General features: G+C 41.9%; 1 protein-coding gene across 4 annotated transcripts in view; it reads right to left on the bottom strand.

The window, feature by feature from the left end:
- Positions 1 to 25236, bottom strand: part of LOC126281453 (myotubularin-related protein 13) — a 202979-nt gene that overhangs the window by 37489 nt on the left and 140254 nt on the right. For all 4 annotated transcript variants that reach the window (XM_049980436.1, XM_049980437.1, XM_049980434.1 and 1 more), the window contains 5 exons: positions 25067 to 25212; positions 11408 to 11543; positions 9237 to 9422; positions 8931 to 9147; positions 7620 to 7747 (listed from right to left, as the gene is read on the bottom strand). In XM_049980436.1, the coding sequence (XP_049836393.1) occupies positions 7620 to 7747; positions 8931 to 9147; positions 9237 to 9422; positions 11408 to 11543; positions 25067 to 25212 (813 nt within the window). The remainder of the gene's footprint in view (positions 1 to 7619; positions 7748 to 8930; positions 9148 to 9236; positions 9423 to 11407; positions 11544 to 25066; positions 25213 to 25236) is intronic.

Genomic DNA, 25236 nt, shown 5'->3' with positions numbered 1-25236 from the left:
ATTTCTACTGTTCACAGATTGTGTTTTCATCGTCAATGGTACCTCAGCAACCAAGACAAGTTTATTTTAGGATTTAAAGTATCTGGAATGGAAACACCTGACGTGAAAATGTTGTGTGATGTTGTTGTTGTTGTTGTTGTTGTTGTTGTTGTTGTGTTCTGAGTGCCAGACTAATAAATTTCCAGCAAAAATGTACGTAAAGACAACAGTGAAATGATTTAAACACACAGTTCAGTTCAGTTATAAACTTAAATAAATTAATCTTTCTGTACACAAGTTTTTGCACCTAACTTCAATGTGACACCCAGACAATAATATTATCACACTTCAAATTAATGTATATGTAACTGTAATGCACTTGATAGTGACAACATGCTGCTGAAGACTGTCATGCTAGTAAATATTAGTAAAAAGTGACTGAAGCAATAAAAATTATTTCATAAATTTTAACACAGTTGCTGACCATACTACATGGATACATTTAAGAGATTATTTAGATGGAGTGACTTATTAATCTTGTTCCATTATTGCGTCACGAGAAGAAAAAACTGATGATTTCCAAGATATTTATTAGTTTCATTGAATGTACGGGTTTGAGAAAGTTTCCTATGCAGACTGATTTACTGGTGGTTACCCTTTCCCAATGCCCAACTTGTGACAGTACGCACCAGTATGCTGTACTCTTACTTCTGGTGAAAGAACACCATAACTGCAGATTTTGAGATTTGGTGTAATATAACTTTGTTTTACCAGAACAAATGTCACACCCACATTTTTAAAGTTCCCAGAAGATCATAAAAATAACATTTTATAAAGTCAAAATTTCAACTACATGTCTCTCCTCCAGAAGGTCACAGTACTGGAAGCTCGTAACCCCCCCTCCCAAAAAAATCAAATAAACTAATGTCCTTTCCAACCTTCAGCAACTGATGAAAATGATGCAGTAAGCATTTGTCAAAACAGGCAAGGTAAGATCTTTAGCATCAAAGGGGCACTGAACCATCATAACAGATGTCAGTATGTCAGTGCCCTAGTTTGTGATGCCAAAGGTATTCTCCTCTGATGAACCATGAACCTCGTCAAGGTAGGGTGGCTTTCATGCCACCAGCCATATAGATGGAGCAATGACAATGGAAGGGTATAAGCAGAGAGACTACACTAATGTGTGGTTCCTGAAGGGGGGCCAGCAGCCTTTCCAGTAGTAATGACTGACTAATCTGCTGTTCTGGCTCTGCAAACAGCTGAAATCTAGGGGAAACTACAGCCGTTATTTTTCCCCAATGGCATGCAGTTCTACTGTATGACTAAATGATGATGACATCCTTTTAAGTCAAATATTCTGGAGGTAAAACACTCCATTCGGATCTCCAGACGAGGACTACTCAGAAGGATGTTGTTATCAGGAAAAACAAAACTAGAATTCTATGGGTAGAAGCATGCAAGTGTCTTGTTGGCACACTGACTTCCAAATCTTTGAACAATGTACACCCATTGGTCAACAGTATACTGACACAGTGCTCCTTCTCCACACTCATCTTTTCAGGGGTGCATTTGGTCCCGATTTCATTTTCTTTTTATGACAATATAGGAATACATGGAACTGTGAGTGGATTAGCTCTTGGGATGACAGGATATTTGGTGAATGGACTGCCCTGCCCATTCCAGCCTGATTTACATCCCATGGAGCATGTGTTGGACGTGTTGGACAGACTTACTGCATGAAGTCCACATGAGCCAACGATCATTCAGCACTTGTTCATCACGCTGTTGGAGGAATGGAGCAATCTACCACAAGAACACCTTACTGACTTTGTGGCCAGTGTGTGAGTATGTCACAGAGCATGCACTGCCATCTGTAGTGATCACTCAGCCTATTAAGAACCACGTTCCGTTTTTTGTAATGTCCAGGGAATCATTATAGATCAGGGTGACTTTACAGTTTGTCATTCCTGTTTATGCCTGAGATTAATAATTCAGATGAAAGAGTGTGTGTGTGTGTGTGTGTGTGTGTGTGTGTGAGAGAGAGAGAGAGAGAGAGAGAGAGAGAGAGAGAGAGAGAGAGAGAGAGAGAGAGAGAGAGAGAGAGGGGGGGGGGGGGGGGGCATGCATGCACGCACGCAAATCCTTTCACATGAATTATTAATCTCAGGCATAGCCATAACAGTTTAGAAATCTTAATTTTTGCGTAAATGTTTTGCCTACATTAAGTTGTCCACAGTTGCTGGTGACAAACACTAAAGAAAAACAGTCTCTGTAAAAATGTAATACAGCAGGAAAACCACACCATGTGGTAAGAAGGTATGAATACACAATTTTATGTGCTCTTCAAAAACCTGTAATTACAATTTAGAAACTAATATCTGTATGTATTTAAAAGGTAAAGAACATTCCTTATGTTTAACAGACATAATAATAAAAAAACCACTGATGATGCTGCAACTGCAGTGAAACATGTCAGGGACAAAAAAACAAAATTGTGTTTTGCTTAAGGCAGACCTCACTCAAAAACATATGTTATTGTTAAAGCAAACACAGACAAAAGAGCTTCAACATCAAGATTATACCAATAATGTTACCAGAGCCTTTAGTAACAGATAATATCCTATCCAACTCATCCATAAACAAATCTCCCGTGCCATCTACTCCTTTGATTCCAGTTAACCAGCCCCCAGTCAGCACTCATCTAATCATTTTGTGGGAGGTTCTGGGTTTGAGGGGATGAGGAAGTGGCTCTGGTTATTTGCTTCTGTACCAGGTCGGGAGGGTAGTTGTGGGATGCGAAAGCTGTTTTCAGGTTGTTGGTGTAATGGTTCAGGGTTTCCGGACTGGAGCAGATTCGCTTGCCACGAAGACCTAGGCTGTAGGGAAGGGACCTTTTGATGTGGAATGGGTAGCAGCTGTCATAATGGAGGTACTGTTGCTTGTTGGTGGGTTTGATGTGGACGGACGAGTGAAGCGGGCCATTGGACAGATGGAGGTCAATGTCAAGGAAAGTGGCATGGGATTTGGAATAGGACCAGGTGAGGTCAGGAGGTTGATGGGAATCAGGTGAAAGGTTTTGTAGGGGGCCTAAGGTTCTGAGGATTCCTTGAAGCTCCGCCTGGACATCAGGAATGGGATTACCTTGGCAATCTTTGTATGTGGTGTTGTCTGAAAGCTGACGCACTCCCTCAGCCACATACTCCCGACAATCGAGTACCACGGTCGTGGAACCCTTGTCCGCCGGAAGAATGACAATGGATCGGTCAACCTTCAGATCATGGATAGCTTGGGCTTCAGCAGTGGTGATGTTGGGAGTAGGATTAAGGTTCCTTAAGAAGGATTGAGAGGCAAGGCTGGAAGTCAAATTCTTGGAAGGTTTGGAGAGGGTGATTTTGAGGAAGAGGAGGTGGGTCCCGCTGTGACGGAGGATGGAACTGTTCCAGGCAGGATTCAATTTGGATAGCATCTTAGGGAGTTGGATCATTATTTCCATTTTCGTTTTTCCCCCACATCGCTGATTACTTTTAGCCACTTCCCACAGGTTTTAACGGCATTATTTCTTCGCCAGACAATTGTTAGCTTGATTTTCATAATCTGCCACTACAAAACCACTCTTTTTAATACATTTACACATAGTTTTTTCGAAATTTTCCCAGATTTCTCCACCCTTTAATGTGTTTTGGCGGCAACACAACCACCTAACCTTTATGCACATCGTTGTCTACCAACCCAAGTTCACCACAGAATCAAAAGTAGCCCAGCTTTAGCCAACACTTTTTCACCTTTTTTCACACCAGATCTCCAGTTGCTTTCTAGTTCACCTCCATTTTTATTTTCATTTTCATTTCAGCCTCACATTACACTTTCCACCTTCTAATACCATGTCACCCTCACAACACCCCCAAAATGACCCCATTAAGTATTATTTACATTCCCTCCAGAAAAACATGCCTTCACCCTAGCCAGATTACGCTCCCATATTTTATTTTCTCAGGGTTGTCTGACATTTGGCATTACCCCCAAAGGCCTCACACTTAAAAGTTCCCATCTCTGGCTGCAACCCTTCTTTCCATCAGTCCCTATACCAGTTCCAAACTGAACAATCCATTGCCCTAACCCACCTAATCCTTCAGCTACACATCAACTCAGCCAATGAACACACCCATCAACTCCTATCCTTAATAAAAGTCCTCAATCTTTCCTCTCCCACATCCACACCGGCTGTTCAGAACATCATCCTACAGGCCAACCGCAAATTAGAACAGCATGCCACCCTCCACCTCAAAAAACTATCCAACCTCCTGGTTTCCCACCTCCAGAAAGGCAACTCACTCACCCTTCACAACCGTTCCAGCAAACCTCAACCTCCTCTCATTGCACACAAACCCAGTCTCTCCCATCTACTCAATCTCCCACTCCCAGCTCCACTCCCTCCAAAACCTCAAAATTCCAATAAACACAATCTGGAATCACAACACCCTAATTCAGAAGTTAACCTTTCCTCCAAACCTCTCTCCCAATCCGAAACCTCAGTCCTATCCAAAGGTCTCACCTTCAGCCCCACACCCAGATTCAACCAAACAGATTTACTGTCCTACACTCGTACTCTCTGCTGGAAATATCACTTTGCCATGAAGAAAAATGATCCTAATCCTACTCCTAATGATCCAACTCCCCAAGACACTATCCAAATTGAGCCCCGCCTGGAACAGTTTCGTCCTCCATCACAGCGGGACCCACCTCCTCTTCCTCAAAATCACACTCTCCAAACCTTCCAGGAATTTCTGACTTCCAGCCTTGCCTCTCAATCCTTCTTAAGAAACCTTAATCCTACTCCCAACATCACCACTGCTGAAGCCCAAGCTATCCGTGATCTGAAGGCTGACCGATCCATCGTCATTCTTCCGACTGACAAGGGTTCCACAACCGTGGTACTTGATCGTCGGGAGTATGTGGCTGAGGGAGTGAGTCAGCTTTCAGACAACACCACATACAAAGTTTGCCAAGGTAATCCCATTCCTGATGTCCACACGGAGCTTCAAGGAATCCTCAGAACCTTAGGCCCCCTACAAAACCTTTCACCTGACTCCATCAACCTCCTGACCCCACCAACACCCCGCACCCCTACCTTCTACCTTCTTCCTAAAATTCACAAACCCAATCATCCCATCCGCCCCATTGTAGCTGGTTACCAAGCCCCCACAGAAGGTATCTCTGCTTATGTAGATCAACAGCTTCAACCCATTAATGCAGTCTCCCATCCTTCATACAGGACACCAACCACTTTCTCGAACACCTGGAATCCTTACCCAATCTGTTACCCCCCGGAAACCATCCTTGTAACCATTGATGCCACTTACTTATACACAAATATTCTGCACATCCAGGGCCTCGCTGCGATGTTGCACTTCCTTTCAAGCCGATCACCTGCCACCCTACCTAAAACCTCTTTCCTCATTACCTTAGCCAGCTTCATCCTGACCCACAACTTCTTCACTTTTGAAGGCCAGACATACCAACAATTAAAGGGAACAGCCATGGGTACCCGGATGGCCCCCTCGTATGCCAACCTATTCATGGGTCGCTTAGAGGAAGCCTTCTTGGTTACCCAGGCCTGCCAACCCAAAGTTTGGTACAAATTTATTGATGACATCTTCACGATCTGGACTCTCAGTGGAGAAGGACTCCAGAATTTCCTCTCCAACCTCAACTCCTTTGGTTCCATCAGATTCACCTGGTCCTATTCCAAATCCCATGCCACTTTCCTTGAGGTTGACTTCCATCTGTCCAATGGCCAGCTTCACACGTCTGTCCACATCAAACCCACCAACAAGCAACAGTACCTCCATTATGACAGCTGCCACCCATTCCACATCAAACGGTCCCTTCCCTACAGCCTAGGTCTTCGTGGCAAGCGAATCTGCTCCAGTCCGGAAACCCTGAACCATTACACCAACAACCTGAAAACAGCTTTCGCATCCCACAACTACCCTCCCGACCTGGTACAGAAGCAAATAACCAAAGCCACTTCCTCATCCCCTCAAACCCAGAACCTCCCACAGAAGAACCAAAAAAGTGCCCCACTTGTGACAGGATACTTTCTGGGACTGGATCAGACTCTGAATGTGGCTCTCCAGCAGGGATATGACTTCCTCAAATCCTGCCCTGAAATGAGATCCATCCTTCATGAAATCCTCCCCACTCCGCCAAGAGTGTCTTTGCGCCGTCCACCTAACCTTCGTAACCTCTTAGTTCATCCCTATGAAATCCTCAAACCACCTTCCCTACCCTCTGGCTCCTACCATTGTAACCGACCTCGGTGTAAAACCTGTCCCATACACCCTCCCACCACCACCCACTCCAGTCCTGTAACCTGGAAGGTGTACACGATCAAAGGCAGAGCTATGTGTGAAAGCACCCATGTGATTTAACAACTGACCTGCCTACACTGTGAAGCTTTATATGTGGGAATGACCAGCAACAAACTGTCCATTCGCATGAATGGACACAGGCAGACAGTGTTTGTTGGTAATGAGGATCACCCTGTGGCTAAACATGCCTTGGTGCACAGCCAGCACATCTTGGCACAGTGTTACAGAGTCCGGGTTATCTGGATACTTCCCAATAACACCGACCTGTCAGAACTCCAGAGATGGGAACTTGCCCTTGAGTATATCCTCTCTTCTCGTTATCTGCCAGGCCTCAACCTCCGCTAATTTCAAGTTTCCGCCGCTCATACCTCATCTGTCTTTCAACAACATCTTTGCCTCTGTACTTCCGCCTCGACTGACATCTCTGCCCGAACTCTTTGCCTTTACAAATGTCTGCTTGTGTCTGTGTATGTGCGGATGGATGTGTGTGTGCGTGATTGTATACCTGTCTTTTTTTTTCCCCTTAAGGTAAGTCTTTCCGCTACCGCGATTGGAATGACTCCTTAACCTCTCCCTTAAAACCCACACCCTTTAATCTGTCCCTCTTGAATTTTGTGTATGTTTGTGTGTTTATCGACCTGCCAGTGCTTTTGTTTCGTAAGTCACATTATATATATATATATATATATGTGCAGGCTGCTTGCTTCACAGGGAGTACAAAGTGGGTGATGCGGAATGAGCACCGCACATGTGGATTCGCAATGCAGATGCAGTGCTCTAATGTTTTTTTACTCTAGCTCTTCAAAGGATTTCATCTGAAAACTAGCAAAGTTTTCGTTCTCTTCTGTGAATGTCTCTTGACATATCAACCTTTATGTTACTTGGTTAGTGGTCTCCTTTACTACTTTAACACTGAGTTACAATTTCCACTGATAATGGCAGTCCTGCAATTAGCACCCCTGTCCATCCCTTCATGCCCCAGTTTCTTTTGTGACTTCTACTTCAGTTCTTGAAGTTAATTACAGTAACAATTAGAAAATGGTAAAATGTCATTCCAGAGGATGAATCAACCCGTACATGTAAAATTAACAGAAAATATAGACTAAATATTATAAAACATAATATTTTTCAAGTGTCAGGAACAAGCTGTCGTAATATTTCTAAAACCATGAAATGAATGGAACATAAGGTAATTTCACTCATCATATGCAATAAAGATAGTTAGGTAATCAAGGACTTAAAAAGCAAAATTTATGAAGTACTTACAGGATGCTCCAAATCTGGTGTATACAGAAAGTTATAGAACAAAGGTGATCTTGTATGCTGTTTCTCGATGTAATCAAATATTGACTGGCCCAAGTTTGGACCCGAGTTGTTTCCTGCCAACCGTCCACCTGACAGCAAAAAGAAAGAAGAAGAAATTACTTACTCTCTTACAACCTCAACTGTACACCATCAGTCCAAGAAGTTTCAAGATTGAATTAATTTAAAAGAAATAGAGAATACAGAAGATCATGGTTTTAATGCTGCAAGTGTTCTACATACTTTGCCCTCATTTGACACGAATGCTCAGAACATTCATACAATACCGCAGAACTGTCAGTAAAGTCGTTCTTTGATAAGTCATTCACTCATGTGTGACATTGGTTTGAATGTCTGTTATGTTGTCAAAGCATTGACCCTTCATCAGAATTTTTTGCACTCTTGTCATTTTGTATGGCTTTTTTAACACCAAGTCTTTCACCCATGATGATTTTTTCAGAAAAGTTTTGTCCATGATCTGCATTTCAATCAAGTCGTACCAGGCATCAATGTATCATTGTTCTTGTCATGGAGGGAAAGCGTGAGGGACAATCTCTGAAAATGATTTTCTCTTCTTCAAAACATTCAGGAGTATGTCTTGATTTGAATTAGAGATGTAGCTTCATTAAGATTTGTGACATAATGATGTTGATGCACTATTTAACACTGCCTGCCCACTGCTGAGTGGTCAAATGAACATGTATTGTTTATAGTTACTGCCACCATAGTTACCGCACTGATATTGCTGGTACAGCAGGAATAAAATCAGTCTCTAAACTTTTTGGACAGATGGTTTATTACCCATTTCTTAGAGTACACATTGAAAATACAGTAATTTCAAATCAATTGCCAGAACTGTAGCAGAAACTACACTGTGAAGCCAGTAAAATGCACTGTGTCTGAAATAGACATAAGCACTCAGTTTAATTTTCCTCATACTCTTTTCAGTGTCTGCCTCAAGTCAGAGATAATGCATGTACTTGGTAAACATTTTAATGCCTGATGAACTGCTTTGTGCATACACAGTAAGAAAATCTGAGTTAACAACACAAACCACATAAAAATCTCTTTGTTGGATACTCCTACAGATTAACAGATCACAAATTAGCAAGAAAATCAGATTCTTTATTTCAGTAGTTCTGTTTGAAACTGGACAAGAACAGAACACCACTTGGTCATGAGGTGTTAGATCCACGACCAACAATATGTATTTAAGAAGTGCTAACCACAACATTAAACAAGATTAAAAAACTGATTACTGGAAAAATAAATTACCTGGATAAATTCCCTCATCATCAGAACCAGTATCAACACTTTTATGGTGAGATGCGAGTGATCCTCTTTTATCTTCAACAGCTGCAATACCACATTCCACACGATCTAACTCACAGTCCAGTAGGAAAGTCCTAAAGCGACAAGAAACTGAGTGGTATGCAAGAAATCTCAGGTAGTAATCATTGAATTCAAAGGCCAGTGGAAATTGTTTCTGTATCTGAGGAGAGAAAAAAAGGAATTTATCGTACATCAAAAAATAATACATTGTTAAGTATATAATGTTGATCATTTACTACAGTCACTTACTTGGTGCACTACATCAAGGAACTGCAAAAATGTGGGTGCAAATCCGCCAGCTTGTGAACTAGCTAACAAGTTGCTTCTATGGCAGAACCTGTGTCCAAAAGCAAGCCATTCTTTCTCAACAAGAACTCTGAAGCCCTCTATTGTTCGGTAATGTGGATCAAGGCAAAGTTGAGCAACTGATGATACCTATACAAAGAAAGATTACAAAAGTAGAAATAGACACACAACATTGTTGCACATACTAACAGTGAAAGACAAGCTGCATTAAGAATATGTTGAATGAATAGTTGTATAAAATTATTCTAACAGTATTACATTTGTCTGCAGTTACTTAGCCATGTCTCCGCAATATCCTTTCTTTCAGGAGTGCTAGTTCTGAAAGGTTCGCAGGAGAGCTTCTGTAAAGTTTGTAAGGTAGGAGGCGAGGTACTGGCGGAAGTAAAGCTGTGAGGATAGGGCGTGAGTCGTCCTTGGGCAACTCGATTGGTAGAGTACCTGCCCGCGAAAGGCAAAGGTCCCGAGTTCGAGTCTCGGTCCATCACACAGTTTTAATCTGCCAGAAAGTTTCATATCAGCACACACTCTGCATCAGAGTGAAAATCTCATTCTGGAAACATCTCCCAGGCCTGGCTAAGCCATGTCTCCGCAATATCCTTTCTTTCAGGAGTGCTAGTTCTGCAAGGTTTGCAGGAGAGCTTCTGTAAAGTTTGTAAGGTAGGAGGCGAGGTACTGGCGAAAGTAAAGCTGTGAGGACGGCGCGTGAGTCATGCTTGGGTAGCTCAGTTGGTAGAGCGCGAAAGGCAAAGGTCCCGAGTTCGACTCTTGGTCTGTCACACAGTTTTAATCTGCCAGGAAGTTTCAACTGGAACATGCTTTACAGAAATACAAAGTGGTGCCAGGTCAGAATATATAAAAACATGAAACCAAGGAGACGGAGGAGAAACGTCACTCCAAATGCTACATTACAAAGAGAGTTACAAATTTTATGACATAATTATACAGTAACCAATTTAACACCCCTCTTCTGTGTTCCTATTAGCATTGCCCCAGTTCTTTTTTAACCACCACCACCACCACCACCACCACCACCACCACCAAAGAGATTTATTAAAGAGACTTTTCAAACACAAACACACTTTTTGAAGGACTTGATTATGTATGTGCTAGTATTATTACACTTCTCTTGCATCTTGAGAAGTTTCTACACTTGATTCACCATAAAAACCTATTAAATGTGTCTTTCACTGCTAATTCTTCTCACCTAAATTCAAACACCTGAACATTAAGTGGCTATATACAGGTTGCCAATCATAATTGCTTAGGATATGTTCTACAGTTACTTTGTCATTCAACCTACCTGCATGTTCTTAGCATCAGTGTGGGATCTCTTTGCCATCTGCTAACAAGCTAGCATAGCAAACATTTTAGATTAGGCTTTACCGTGACTGTTATTGGCATTAAATGAAACAATAAGTTTACTGTTACCAGTCACTGTTTGTTTATCTCCACAGTGCGTTTCAAAGGTTTAACTTCCATCATCAGGTGTATTTACATTTGTTAGAATGACATTTGTGTGTGTGTTGTGTTCCAATTTTTTTGGAGGAACTTGTGGTACTGTAGTGGTCACAGGTTCCTTTCACTGTCTTAACACATTCTGTCATTTTGTAAACAAATATGGTGTCTGGAAACTATTAGATGCAAGGTATAATATAATGTATGCATCAAATATAAATCCACATGATGATGGAGGTTTAAACCTTTGAAATGTGTCGTGGAGATAAATAAACAGAGACTGGTAACTGTAAACTTGTTGTTTCATTTAAAGATAGTATAGATCTGAATGGTGCGTCATTTGTCATAATTCAATGCATAGATCTTGTAAACTGTTATTCCTTTATCATACTGTGTAAGCTTTTGGCTCCTCTGCTTTGCGAGACTTACAAATGCACCTCCCATTCATTTGTTGCCATGGCAAAGGAATGCAATATGGTACTTTAAGCCCAATGTACAATAGTCTACCAAGGATTATGATATTTGTATGTCAAAGCACAGCATTTGCATCTAAAAATTTTGTTTGTATTTGATATCTCTTATCAATAGAAGGTTTCATTACTGTCTTTGATAGTTTTAGTCTGCCTTGTAAAACACACTGTTAAATTTTAATTACTGACCTGAGCTGTGATGTCTGAACCATCCTCCAAACAAATCATAACAGATGACCCCTGCACATCCAAGAGATCAACAACAGCACCAGCTAACTGCATTATATTCTGCAACTGCAGCAACCATTCTGAAGATTCTATAAGTCTGTAACAATAAATAGACTATGAGCACAGGAATCAGTTTTCACTGTCTCTATCTTTTTTATATACTTGTATAAATGACTTTGGACAGGATGTGTATCAAAAAGAAAAGAAATATACACACAAGGATTGCAACATATCAAAGAAGTGAGTCCTATTTGCAATTTAGGTCATAGTTTTAGTCTACACCATTCTCATAAGAATGAATGCTTCCTGTGTAAGGATATTCATTAGCAAGACATAAGATGTCACTTACACTTAAGCATATGACTAAAGTCGGGTTGCAACAGTTTTAAAGAAAATCAATACAACAACAGGAAATACAGTGTGTTCAGTAATATGGTTCTGGGTGGACAGAATCTGCTAACCACTGGCATTCACCTCCTAATTTTTGAACTGTACAGTGAGCAGGAGGTGAGTATGTAATTGGTGCAAAGATGGGCACCAGAATTTAATAAATGACAGACAAGTTTGTCCATACTGTGTAAGAGAAGATGAAGGAGGGCAGTCAATTTACTCTCTGTACATTTTCCAGTAAAGATCAATGTTCAGTAATATTATGTAGAAAAAAAAATTCAAAAAATTGTGCACCCTATGAACTTAATGTTCACTACAAGAGGTTCATAAAAAGCAGCAAACAGCAAGTCCATTGATAATTTTGACTCAGTACTGTGATGAGGTCAGTAACACTATGAGATGCATCATGACTGGGGACAAAACACGATTTATATCACCCTCCAAGAAAAGAAGCCAACGATACACCATTTAAAAATCACTGAGAACCTCTTTTATACAGTGCTTTCGAAATAATATGATGTACTGTTAGTTGAAGTTTACTAGAGCAATTATCAATGCCAGCACCTACTGCGACAAATTGTCCTGCACAATCAGACAAACAATGTGGGCATGACGAGACTTGGATATTTTCTAGTCACTGGATCTTGTTTTCCACATTTACATTTTATAAACTGTAGTAGTTCACATCAGAACTGACAACAAAATAGTGCATATTTACAATATGTTTTGTTTTGTTATGCTAGACTCATATCAAGCTCCCTTTGAATCATTTCCTCACAATTATAGTTTGGAAAGAAATAGCACAGAATGAAAATGGAAATACGATCTAACTTTACACAGAGATGATGATAATTTGAATACTACGATATTATGAAAAGGAAAAGACTGTCACACAATAAGCTTTCAGCCAACAAGGCCTTTGTGTGTGTGTGTGTGTGTGTGTGTGTGTGTGTGGTCTATTTTTTGACACACACACACACACACACACACACACACACACACACACACGATCACAGTCTCTGGCAACTGAACCCAGATTACGAACAGCAGTGCATGATGGGACAGGCAACCGGATGGGGGTAAGGAAGAGGCTGGGGCAGGAAGAGGGAGTTATAGCAGGGAGGACAGTAAAGTGCTGCTGTGGGAGCATGCACGGACGAGGTGGGGATGGGGTAGGACAGCTGGGTGCAGTTGGGAAGTTAGACGGAGGGTGGGGGAGAAGAGGGGGTAGTGGAAAAGGTGAGGAGTAAAAAGACTGGTTGCATTGGTGAAATAGAGGGCTGTGTAGTGCTGGAATGGGAATGGCGAAGGAGATAGATGGATAAGGATAATGACTAACAAAGGTTGAAGCCAGGAGGGTTACAAGAATGTAGGATATATTGCAGGGAAAGTTCCCAACTGGGCAATTCATAAAAGCTGGTGTTGATGAAATGGATCTAGATGACACAGGCTGTGAAGCAGTCACTGAAACGAAGAACATTGTATTGGATGGTATGCTCAGCAACAGGGTGGTCCAATCGTTTTTTGGCCACACTTTGTTGGTGGCTATTAGTGCAAAAAGACAGCTTTTTCACAGGCAGCTCTGCCTTTTATGGGTTAGGTAATGTTTGTGACCAGACTGGAGTAGGTAGTGGTGGTGGTGGTGGTGGTGGTGGTGGGGGTGGAAGGATGTATGGGAGCTGATCTTGCATCTGGGTCAGTTACAGGGATATAACCCATGAGGCAAGGAATTGGGTGTTGTGTAGGTACAGATGAGGATATTGTGTAGGTTCAGTGGGCAGTAGAATACCACTGTGGGAAAGAGGGAGAGGGAAGGATAGTGGATAGAACATTTCTCATTTCAGGGCACAATGAGAGGTATTTAATTGGTACAGTCCTGGGTGGTACTGAGTCATGAGGGGAATGCTCCTCTGTGGCTGAACAGTGAGACTTTGTAAGGTAGTAGATGACTGGAAAGATAAGACATGGAAGATATGTTTTTGTACAAGGTTCAGAGGGTAATTACAGTCCGTGAAGGTCTCACTGGGACACTGGGACACTCTGGGTATTTTGAGCGGGACCATTCATTGCTGCAGATGCAACAGCCACAGGTGGTTAGACTGTACAGAAGGAACTTCTTAGTATGGAATGGGTGTCAGCTGTCAAAGTGGGGGTACTGCTGGTGCCTGTGAAAAAAGCTGCCTTTTTGCATGAATGGCCACAGACAAGGTGTGGCCAAAAAACAACTGGTCCACCCTGTTACTGTGCATGCCGCCGCCCCCCCCCCCCCCCCTATGCTATAGATAATAACATTTCTTTAAGAGCTATGCAAACGGCTGAGTAAAGCAAGAGCAACTGTTTCAGTTCAACAAGGTGCCAACAATAGACATTACAATTCCCATTAGATTATATTTACATGCATCTAGCATAAAAAGGATAAAACTTAACTACAATTTGGTTTGGTTTAGTACCACCTGCTGGTTGTCATCTAATTGCAATATTTGATAGTGGTGGACAGGGGATTCCAAGGCAACTGAAGCTTATACAGCTACCTTCACTTTGGTTTCTTCTTTCCCTCCTCCTTCTCCTAATGGGATTTGGATTTGATGTGAAATGTATACTGATATAAGTCTGGTACAGATGGGGAACAGACTGTTTTGCGCCCCAATGTCAGCAACTCTCACGGCAGCTGGCTCTATTAAGGCAAGTTGTTGTGGATGTTTGGGTAATGGGATTAGGAAGAAAACAAGCCTCCACTAGGAAGCATCAGTTGGGTGGGTACAGATCTTTATTATATGGGAGGGGGAGGCTGTCATCTCCACTGCAGATGTAGAGGTAGGAAAGAGGGGCAGTGGGAGGAGTAACCCTTCCCTAAAACAAATGGATGAACTAAGGTGGCCACCAGGGCAAGCTTGTCTCACATGGAGTATGGTTCACCGTAAGTTTGCTAGATGGCACGCATGACTTGCCAGCTAGACGGTGGGGGTGACTGCTACCTTACATGCTAAACCTCTCCCACTGTACATGAAGTTAGCTGGCTGGCTTATTTTTAAGGCAAGATGCACACACCAGCTGAAATGCAATCTTTCTCCAACGACTGTAAGAAAACTATTTTGGGGGGAAAAAAATTGATCTTCGTACATCTTATAGCTTCATGGTTAACTGCCTATTGTTTCTTAATGGTCATATTTATTGTGACAGTTCAGAATTAAGTAAACTACTGAAAGAATTTCGTAAATATTGCAGTGAAAAATAGAGGTTGCTATGAATTTGCATTTGGTGCATGTTAGGTCATATGCTGCTGCCTGTCAAATGTAGTTGCCAAATTAAAATCTTCTTTAACCTTTGAAGGAGACTGCTATCATCAGTCTCAAGAAAATAAATCTATTGAACTCGCTCACCAGCAAAACAGCCACAATGAAATATTCACAGAATTTCTGTATCTCGTAAACGGTTCCACACATCACAACCATAGCAAATGGCAGTATGCAAGAAGGAGAGTATTTGCCAACATGATTAATAGGAAAACTTCCATACCTAGTATGATATTTAAGTGACTATAAATTTTTTCAATGAGACAATGTAATACTTAATCACTGTTGATAGCTGGTGAAAGAAGAATTGCTGTGGGCTTGTAACAATTTATGTCAAGAAATTAAGTTTATTTTTATACTGAGAAAGGGAATTTTCATAAACTACTGAGTTGTCTTTTCATCAGTTACTTTTTTATGATTCTGTCAGAATTTAAACTGCGTTAGAATATTAGTGAGATTAATATTTATAATCTCTGCTCCTTTTTTTTTTTTTGGCAAAAGAAGCAGATTTGAATGTGGCAACAAAGGAACTTACGTATTACTCATAACTGATAATGTCTCTCCGAGAAAAAATTATGAGAATAAGAAGTCTGGCAAAAATAAATCACTCCCTCTGCTGAAGTTTTAATGGAATCCCTTACCCTAGAGTGCTTTCAATGCTCAATAATGTGAACTCACACTAGCAAAAAAAATATATTTGTATCTCAATGATGAGAGAAATGTGAAAACATTTAAATTTGCAAAATCCAATCAAGTACCCATCAAGGTGCAAACAGATGTTTGTGATGAAAAAGTACAATCCTTCATTCAGTGTAGGGGTAGGAAAAAAAGAGATGGTATACTATGTACTGTTAATTGTGTTCATATTTTGTAGATTACTGAGATATAGAAATAAAATCCGTTGACCAGTTTAAATCCATAACATTATTAAGAATGCACTGGGATACAGGATTCTGCTGAAATTTCAACAACAGTAGCTATTTATTTTCGCCAGATTTCTTATTCCCTTTATTTTTCTTCAGAGAGACATCACTAGTGACGAGTTACGAGTAATACGTATACCCCTTGTTGCCATGCTTAAATCTACTTCTTCTGCCAAAACAAAGCAGAGTTTCTAAATATTCATCTCACTAACATTCTAATGCGGTTTAAATTGTGACAGAATCATAAAACTGCAAGTGATGAAAAGACAAGTCAATAGTTCATGAAAATGCCCATTCCCAGTATAAAAATAAATTGTAATTCCTTCACATACATTGTTCCAAACCCACAGCAATTATTCTTTCATCAGCTATTTATTGTGTTTAAATACTAGATATGGAAGTACCTCGTATAAATCACACGGCGAAACACTCTCCTCTTTGGGTACTATCATTTGCTAAAATCTTGTTTCAATATCTGAAACCGTTTCCAAGATACAAGGGATTTTGTGAATATTTCACTTTGTCTTGATGGTGTGTGGCCACACGATGATCCATTTTCTTGAGATTAGTGATGGACACTATTCTTCAAAGTTTAAAGAAAAATTTAATATATTAGCTACATTTCACAGGCAGCAATATATGACCTAGCACATGCCAAACATAACTTCATAAAAATCTCTATTTTTCACAGAAAACTTCTCAAAATTCTTGCAGTAGTTTACTTAATCCTGAAACATCACAACAAACATGACCATTAAATTACGTGCAGTTCATCATGAAGCTGACAAATGAAGATGTCAGATGTGTGAGAATCAATACTTTTTACCAAATATCTTTCCAATTATTTGGAAAAGGGTGCAAATCATCAGACAGCAGGCGTGTGATGTTCGGTTGGGTCTCGAGAATTAACTACCACTGTCTGCCAGTTCCAAACCTGTAGCCCGTGATGTCAGACGTCAAAACAGGCTTCCCGATTGGCCAATGCTGGTAGCATTCAGGGATCTTTACTAGGCCTAATAAGAACAACAGCACTGAAGCTACCACAAAAAATATGCACAGCTCTGTGCAGGGCAGCCAGCTAGCAGATGACAGAGCCAGCAAGTGAGCCATCGCATGCACCAGAAAGTAAGTTTGCAGCGAATCTTACTCTGTGAGGAATGGGCTTAGGGTGTGCTGATAAGGAGAGAGGGGAATATTCATCCTCTTGGTAGATGATTTTTAGGAACAGCTTGCTAGTATCTAGGCAAGGTATAAGTGATTTCACTAGTTCCTAGCTTCCTGATTCAAGACTGAAATCTTGGATCTTACATTCCCTTTTTGCGATGTGGCAGGTATCTTGATCAAGGTGAGTGATCCTCATCCCAAAAGGTACAATAAGGCAATTGTACATAGGAACGTAGGGGCACCCTCATGTGGTGGCCATCCACAATCTCCACATACAAGTTCATTTGTACAACTCAATGATGTGGTGAAATTTCATACATTTTGAACACCTCATGGCAAGTGGTACACACTGTTGTACATCACACTAGTAAACCATAATCTTATCTTTATCCACTAGTAAGTCACCCCAAAACCTAAGATAAACCACTGCTGGATCCAACTGATAAAATGGATATTACATCATTCCAAAATTAACACTTAATTCCTCACATGTTTGAAGTATAAGGTGCTTGTGGAAAATTATATCTTTGGTTACCATGAGGGATAATTGTGACTAGGAGTCACCGAGCCAGTCACACCTAAACAAATCCTATGACTAAGCAGGCGAGGTTGTTTTAATTGGTACAGATCTGTTCCCAGGGTGTATACATGGACAAGGAAAAAAAAATCCCGGATTTTTCCCTGATTTCCCGGTTGAAAATACACTTCCTCTTGAGTGAAAATACACATTTTCCATTTTAATGACAGTATACTTATCCTCGACACTCTAAAACTTCTCAATTCTTAGAATGTTTAAAAACAAAGATTCCAAGACTTACCAAGCGGGAAAGCGCCGGCAGACAGGCACATGAACAAAACACACACACAGAATTACGAGCTTTCGCAACTGGCAGTTGCTTCGTCAGGAAAGAGGGAAGGAGAGGGAAAAATGAAAGGATGTGGGTTTTAAGGGAGAGGGTAAAGAGTCATTCCAATCCCGGGAGCGGAAAGACTTCCCTTAGGGGAAAAAAAGGACAGGTGTACACTCGCGCACACGCACACGCACACACACACACACACACACACACACACACACACACATCCATCCGCACATACACAGACACAAGCAGACATATTTAAAGGCAAAGAGTAAGGGCAGAGATGTCAGTCGAGGCGGAAGTACAGAGGCAAAGAAGTTGTTGAAAGACAGGTGAGGTATGAGCGGCGGCAACTTGAAATTAGCGGAGGTTGAGGCCTGGCGGATATCGAGAAGAGAGGATATACTGAAGGGCGAGTTCCCATCTCCAGAGTTCGGATAGGTTGGTGTTGGTGGGAAGTATCCAGATAACTCGGACAGTGTAACACTGTGCCAAGATGTGCTGGCCGTGCACCAAGGCATGTTTAGTCACAGGGTGATCCTCATTACCAACAAACACTGTCTGCCTGTGTCCATTCATGCGAATGGACAGTTTGTTGCTGGTCATTCCCACATAGAAAGCGTCACAGTGCAGGAAGGTCAGTTGGTAAATCACGTGGGTGCTTTCACATGTGGCTCTCCCTTTGATCGTGTACACCTTCCGGGTTACAGGACTGGAGTAGGTGGTGGTGGGAGGGTGCATAGGACAGGTTTTACACCGGGGGCGGTTGCAAGGGTAGGAGCCATAGGGTAGGGAAGGTGGTTTGGGGATTTCATAGGGATGAACCAAGAGGTTACGAAGGTTAGGTGGACGGCGGAAAGACACTCTTGGTGGAGTGGGGAGGATTTCATGAAGGATGGATCTCATTTCGGGGCAGGATATTAGCAAGTTGTATCACTGCTGGAGAGCCACATTCAAGGTCTGATCCAGTCCCGGGAAGTATTCTGTCAAAAGTGGGGCACTTTTGGGGTTCTTCTGTGAGAGGTTCTGGGTTTGAGGGGATGAGGAAGTGGCTCTGGTTATCTGCTTCTGTACCAGGTTGGGAGGGTAGTTGCGGGATGCGAAAGCTGTTTTCAGGTTGTTGGTGTAATGGTCGAGGGATTCAGGACTGGAGCAGATTCGTTTGCCACGAAGGCCTAGGCTGTAGGGAAGGGACCGTTTGATATGGAATGGGTGGCAGCTGTCATAATGGAGGTACTGTTGCTTGTTGGTGGGTTTAATGTGGACGGATGTGTGCAGCTGGCCATTGGACAGATGGAGGTCAACGTCTAGGAAAGTGGCATGGGATTTGGAGTAGGACCAGGTGAATCTGATGGAACCAAAGGAGTTGAGGTTGGAGAGGAAATTCTGGAGTTGTTCTTCACTGTGAGTCCAGATCATGAAGATGTCATCAATAAATCTGTACCAAACTTTGGGTTGGTAGGCTTGGTTGGCATACGAGGGGGCCATCCTGGTACCCATGGCTGTTCCCTTTAATTGTTGGTATGTCTGACCTTCAAAAGTGAAGAAGTTGTGGGTCAGGATGAAGCTGGCTAAGGTGATGAGGAAAGAGGTTTTAGGTAGGGTGGCAGGTGATCGGCGTGAAAGGAAGTGCTCCATTGCAGCGAGGCCCTGGACGTGCGGGATATTCGTGTATAGGGAAGTGGCATCAATGGTTACAAGGATGGTTTCGAGGGTAACAGACTGGGTACTGATTCCAGGCGTTCGAGAAAGTGGTTGGTGTCTTTGATGAAGGATGGGAGACTGCATGTAATGGGTTGAAGGTGTTGATCTACGTAGGCAGAGATACGTTCTGTGGGGGCTTGGTAACCAGCTACAATGGGGCAGCCAGGATGTTTGGGTTTGTGAATTTTAGGAAGTAGGTAGAAGGTAGGAGTGCGAGGTGTCGGTGGGGTGAGGAGTTTGATGGAGTCAGGTGAAAGGTTTTGTAGGGGGCCCAAGGTTCAACAACTTCTTTGCCTCTGTACTTCCGCCTCGACTGACATCTCTGCCCTTACTCTTTGCCTTTAAATATGTCTGCTTGTGTCTGTGTATGTGCGGATGGATGTGTGTGTGTGTGTGTGTGTGTGTGTGTGTGTGTGTGTACACCTGTCCTTTTTTTCCCCTAAGGGAAGTCTTTCCGCTCCCGGGATTGGAATGACTCCTTACCCTCTCCCTTAAAACCCACATCCTTTCATTTTTCCCTCTCCTTCCTTCCTTCCTGACGAAGCAACTGCCAGTTGCGAAAGCTCATAATTCTGTGTGTGTGTTTTGTTCATGTGCCTGTCTGCCGGCGCTTTCCCGCTTGGTAAGTCTTGGAATCTTTGTTTTTAATGTATTTTTCCCATGTGGAAGTTTCTATATATATATATATATATATATATATATATATATATATATATATATATATAATGTTTATGGTTTTCTACACAGGCATAGAATTTGCCGGCACTTTAGAAAACGAAACTCAGGAGGACTAAAAACACGTTTTGGAAAGATCTTTGATGTGCAGCAAACATGTAAGCTACATTGTTTTGTGTTACGGAGGTATAAATTCGAATTCCACCAAACAGTACATGTTACTTTCCAAAGCAATGAAATCGAGATTGCGATGCACTTTTGTAAGCCAGTCATGGCTCATGTCACGTGATCTCACCAGCTGATCACAGGACACATGATGTAGTCAACCAATACCAAGATCACTCTTAAGTAGCACGAACACACAAAAAAGAAAAGTTTATGGTTTAAATTAATACACATAGTATTGCTACAACAAAAACAAACCTTTCATAAATAATATTGGTCTTTAAGATTAATAAGCTGCAAGAGAAGCTACACGTCCACATATAATGCTGATCTTTTTGCGTGTGTTACACTTTAAGATACATCACACAAAAGTGCCAGTAAAATTTTTAATAACGACGTAAATGTCTGATCTTCTGGGTTCGAAATTCTTCTAGATGGTTGTCCTCAAACAGCTGATTTTTAAATGAGAGTCAAACGCTCTGTGATTTAAGAAATTCATCATACATTCTCGCACATAGTTCATCTTGCGTAAAAGGAAATTTACTTTGAAGGTAATACTTTTCAAGTCACCATTCGCAATATTTTCCCGTGCCCTGTTAGAAACTGGTTCGTTTCAGCAGTTGACAGAGAGCGCCAGATAACGCGTCACTGCGCCTGCGCAGCTACGATGACGCAGGAAGCCCGGATATTCGTACGTGCAAAACATTAAAAGATCTTGCATTATGTCGTAAAAGAAACAAGACATCAAAGGATACTTCAAGAGCATAGGAATTTCGTGAACCATACTAAAATGCATAATTCGGCTTAAAGTTCTGCAAGGCGATTGACGCTTTACTATCAGAAAGGTAGAAATAAAACCTCAAACTAACAACATATTTTCGCCTTCTGTAGTTTGCGAACGTATTTTAATTCATTTGCTAGCTCCCGCCCACAGAAATCCGTTTTGTTTTCATTTAATGTGAGAGCAATAAATGAAGAGGAAACAGCAAAATCACTAAACGTAAACACAGGTCACGTGGAGACTATCCACCGCCCCACTACAACTCAGACTGCTCTGTGCAGCAGCCCCAGATCTACAATATATTTCTGAACCGGAGAAATTTAGATAGTGGCGCCCAGCCACACATCTGTAGCCAGAAGCGGGAGAAGGTACTACTCACACGCGACTCAACTGCGCATGCACATGAGCCCACCTGCAACTGCTCAAATGAATCTAATGTAAACAACTGTCACGTCACGCTCATCGGAGGAAATTTGTTGTTAGGAAGCACTGCATATTCTTCCTAAAGCCTTTGACACAGTTTGGTTGGCAGACACCAGTATGAGCACTGTGTTTTGTTGTATATGGCGCATTTCCTTTGCGACCTAAGTTTTTTTTTCTCTCGTTCATTTTTTGTTGCAGCAGCATTATGCTACAGAAGCGGGATACAGTAATGTCCTTCGTTAGCGTATTGCTTCTTACCAGTCAAAATCACAAAAATTTAACTGTTAACTAAAACAATGAAAAATTTCCGGAATTCTAAATATTCCCGGGTTTTTCCCGGTTTTCTCCCCGACGAAAAAATTCCCAGGTTTTTCCCGGATCTACCTGGGAGCCTGTAACTAATATTTTCTGGGTCTCATGAACAAATAAAGCGAGTTGGGTCTCACACGATCGCTGTTTCTGGAATCCATGTTGATTCCTACAGAGTAGATTCTGGGTTTCCAAAACCGACATGTCACTCAATCAAAAAACATGTTCTAAAGTTCTACAACAGATCAACGTCAGAGATATAGGTCTATAGTTTTGCGCATCTGCTCGACGACCCTTCTTGAAGATTGGGACTACCAGTGCTCTTTTCCAATCATTTGGAACCTTCCGTTCCTCTAGAGACTTGCGGTACACGGCTGTTAGAAGGGGGGCAAGTTCTTTCGCGTACTCTGTGCAGAATCGAATTGGTATCCCATCAGGTCAAGTGGACTTTCCTCTGTTGAGTGATTCCAGTTGCTTTTCTAATCCTTGGACACTTATTTCGATGTCAGCCATTTTTTCGTTTGTGCGAGGATTTATAGAAGGAACTGCAGAGCAGTCTTCCTCTGTGAAACAGCTTTGGAAAAAGGTGTTTAGTATTTCAGCTTTACGCATGTCATCCTCTGTTTCAATGCCATCATCATCAAGGAGTGTCTGGATATGCTGTTTCGAGGCACTTACTGATTTAACGTAAGACCAGAGCTTCCAGTGTGACAAGAAGTTCTGGACAAAAACCAGTTTGGGCTCCGGAGGCCCCACTTACGGAGGTTAAGGATGCGATTACACAATGTGGTGTCATACAAGTTCTGTGGCTCTAAGAAGACTGTTCTAGTGTGGTGGCACCGGGCGAAAGCTGACCAGATTGCAGACTCCAGGTAGACCTAACTATCATCAGTAGAATGGTCTTGGCAAAAACTGCCCTGGGACACAGCCAAAAGGCCCCCAAGACCAGGGTAGCAACACAGCTCTCAGCTGACCATATATATGAGCAACTCGCATGTAAAATTACTGAGACTACTTGGGTGATAGCTATCCACCTCAAACGGATGTTTACCTGGATTCAGTATTGGGATAATCATGCTTTCTTATCATCAAGGTGGGAACTCGCCCTCACTCAAGATATAATTGAAAATGACAAGGAGATGACATTGGCAATCTGCTGATAGGTGTTTGAGCACTCTGCTGTGGATGCAGTCTGGATCTGGAGCTGTGTCAGGGCAAAGGGCTAGGAGCAGAATGGAGCATTATAGGACTCTAGGTGACATGTAGTGAACATCGGAACCTCCACCATCTTTGAGGTCAGTTACATCTACAGTGATACTCTAAAAACCCACCTTACCGCACATGGCAGAAGGTACCCTGTACCACCACTGGTCATTTCCTTTCTTGTTCCTTCTTCTCCTTGGATGATTTTGGTGTTCACAAGGGTTTGCCAGCCCTTCTTTCAGAGCCACAGGAGGAACGTGAAGCCCTACAACCAGAAACCTATGACTCCTTCAGCCACTGCCTGGTATGCTGTTGAAGATCAGCAGAATCCTGGGTGGGCAGTGTCCCAAGTGACCCCTTCCTGTTGAGGAATGCTGCAGGGGAATGTTGCTTCTCCATGTAGCAATTGGGTATGAACACTCCCAAAACAGGTGTGGGGGGAAACAATAGGAGGAGGGTCCTCAACCATCTGCTTCGGTGGGGTCGAGCTTTCCTTGCATCAACCACATCATATTGAAATCAGGGTCACTTTGGATAATGGGGAAGAAATCATCTTCCAAAACCTTCACATACTGTTCAGTAGTCACTGTGCCATCAAGGAATATCGAACCAATAATTTTGCCACTGGACATTGCACACACCAGTCACCAGTTGAGGGTGAAGAGACTTATTTATCATGAAATCTGGATTTACAGTCCTCCAAATGCACCAATTTTGCAGAACTCATTTGAATGAAAGTGGGCTTCATCACTAAAACAAACCATATTCACATCAAAGTCCTGCCTGTTAATTCTATGGACAATAGTGGTGGCGAAAAACAACTCCTGTTCCACAGCCCTGGGGCTTAATGACTGATGGGTTTGAATTGTGTGTGGGAAGAGATGCAGGACTTCAAACCACAATTTGTTGCAGTGACTCCCGGTTGACCCCCACCTGCTGTACAGCTCATCTGGTCAATTTCCTGTGGCCAGTCTGAAACACAGTGCGCCTTCTCAATGTTTCAGGCATTTTCACCCTTTTTGGATGACTTACATTGACAAAACTTTCATCACGAACACATTCCATCCTCTCACACCTACAAATCAAATTCTTGATTGTTAGCACACTTGGACTGGTTGTCTTCAGCTTGAACTTGGTCACAAACTTCCTCTGAGCTGCAGTTGGGCTAATGCTCACAGAGTAGGCCTTCATAAGTGCTATATACTCAGGCACACTGTACTGTAACATTTTCATTTACAAATGGCCGATAACAACAAGGTGCATGTGCTTCCACATACCAATGATTTCCATCATGCCCCATGGCCAACTATGCAGTTTGAATGTACTAACACAAACATTAAGAAGTTATGACAATTTTATTTCATATAATTCGATAATTGTCACCCTGTACCTAGAAATATTTTCACTGATGCATGGAAACTGTACAGCAACTCCCACCTACAAACAACCACCATAAAACCCTATTCCACAGTACTATTCACTTTCCATAGCAAATCAGTTAAGATCGTCATGGTGGTTTCAAACATCTGAATACCTGCATAGTGGCCAGAAATTTATAAAACCAAGTAAGGAGTAGCTGAATGATCTGATTGCTAGTACAGAAGAGACATCTGTGTCTTAAGAGTGACAAAAATAAATTCCAAAATTAGACCTGAGTTAAACACAAGAAAGCACTTTTTTGATAACCACAATGTACAGTAACAGAAGATATGCCTACAAACTTTCAAACTTACTTGTAGAAAGTCTGTTCTGGTTCAGCACTTGGCGAGCTTGGAATGCATGCTCTCATCAGCTTCTTGAATGCAGTTTTTGTATGTCTAACATCAAAATATTCAACAGGTATGAAGTCTGTTTTTGGAGCAGATTCTGCTTTTGTACCCTGCAAAATAATGAAATAAAGTAA

Source organism: Schistocerca gregaria, chromosome 7 (assembly GCF_023897955.1).
Source record: "Schistocerca gregaria isolate iqSchGreg1 chromosome 7, iqSchGreg1.2, whole genome shotgun sequence".
Lineage (NCBI taxonomy): Eukaryota > Metazoa > Arthropoda > Insecta > Orthoptera > Acrididae > Schistocerca > Schistocerca gregaria.
Note: the sequence above shows the minus strand (reverse complement) of the source record. Positions and strands in the feature narration are given on the sequence as shown.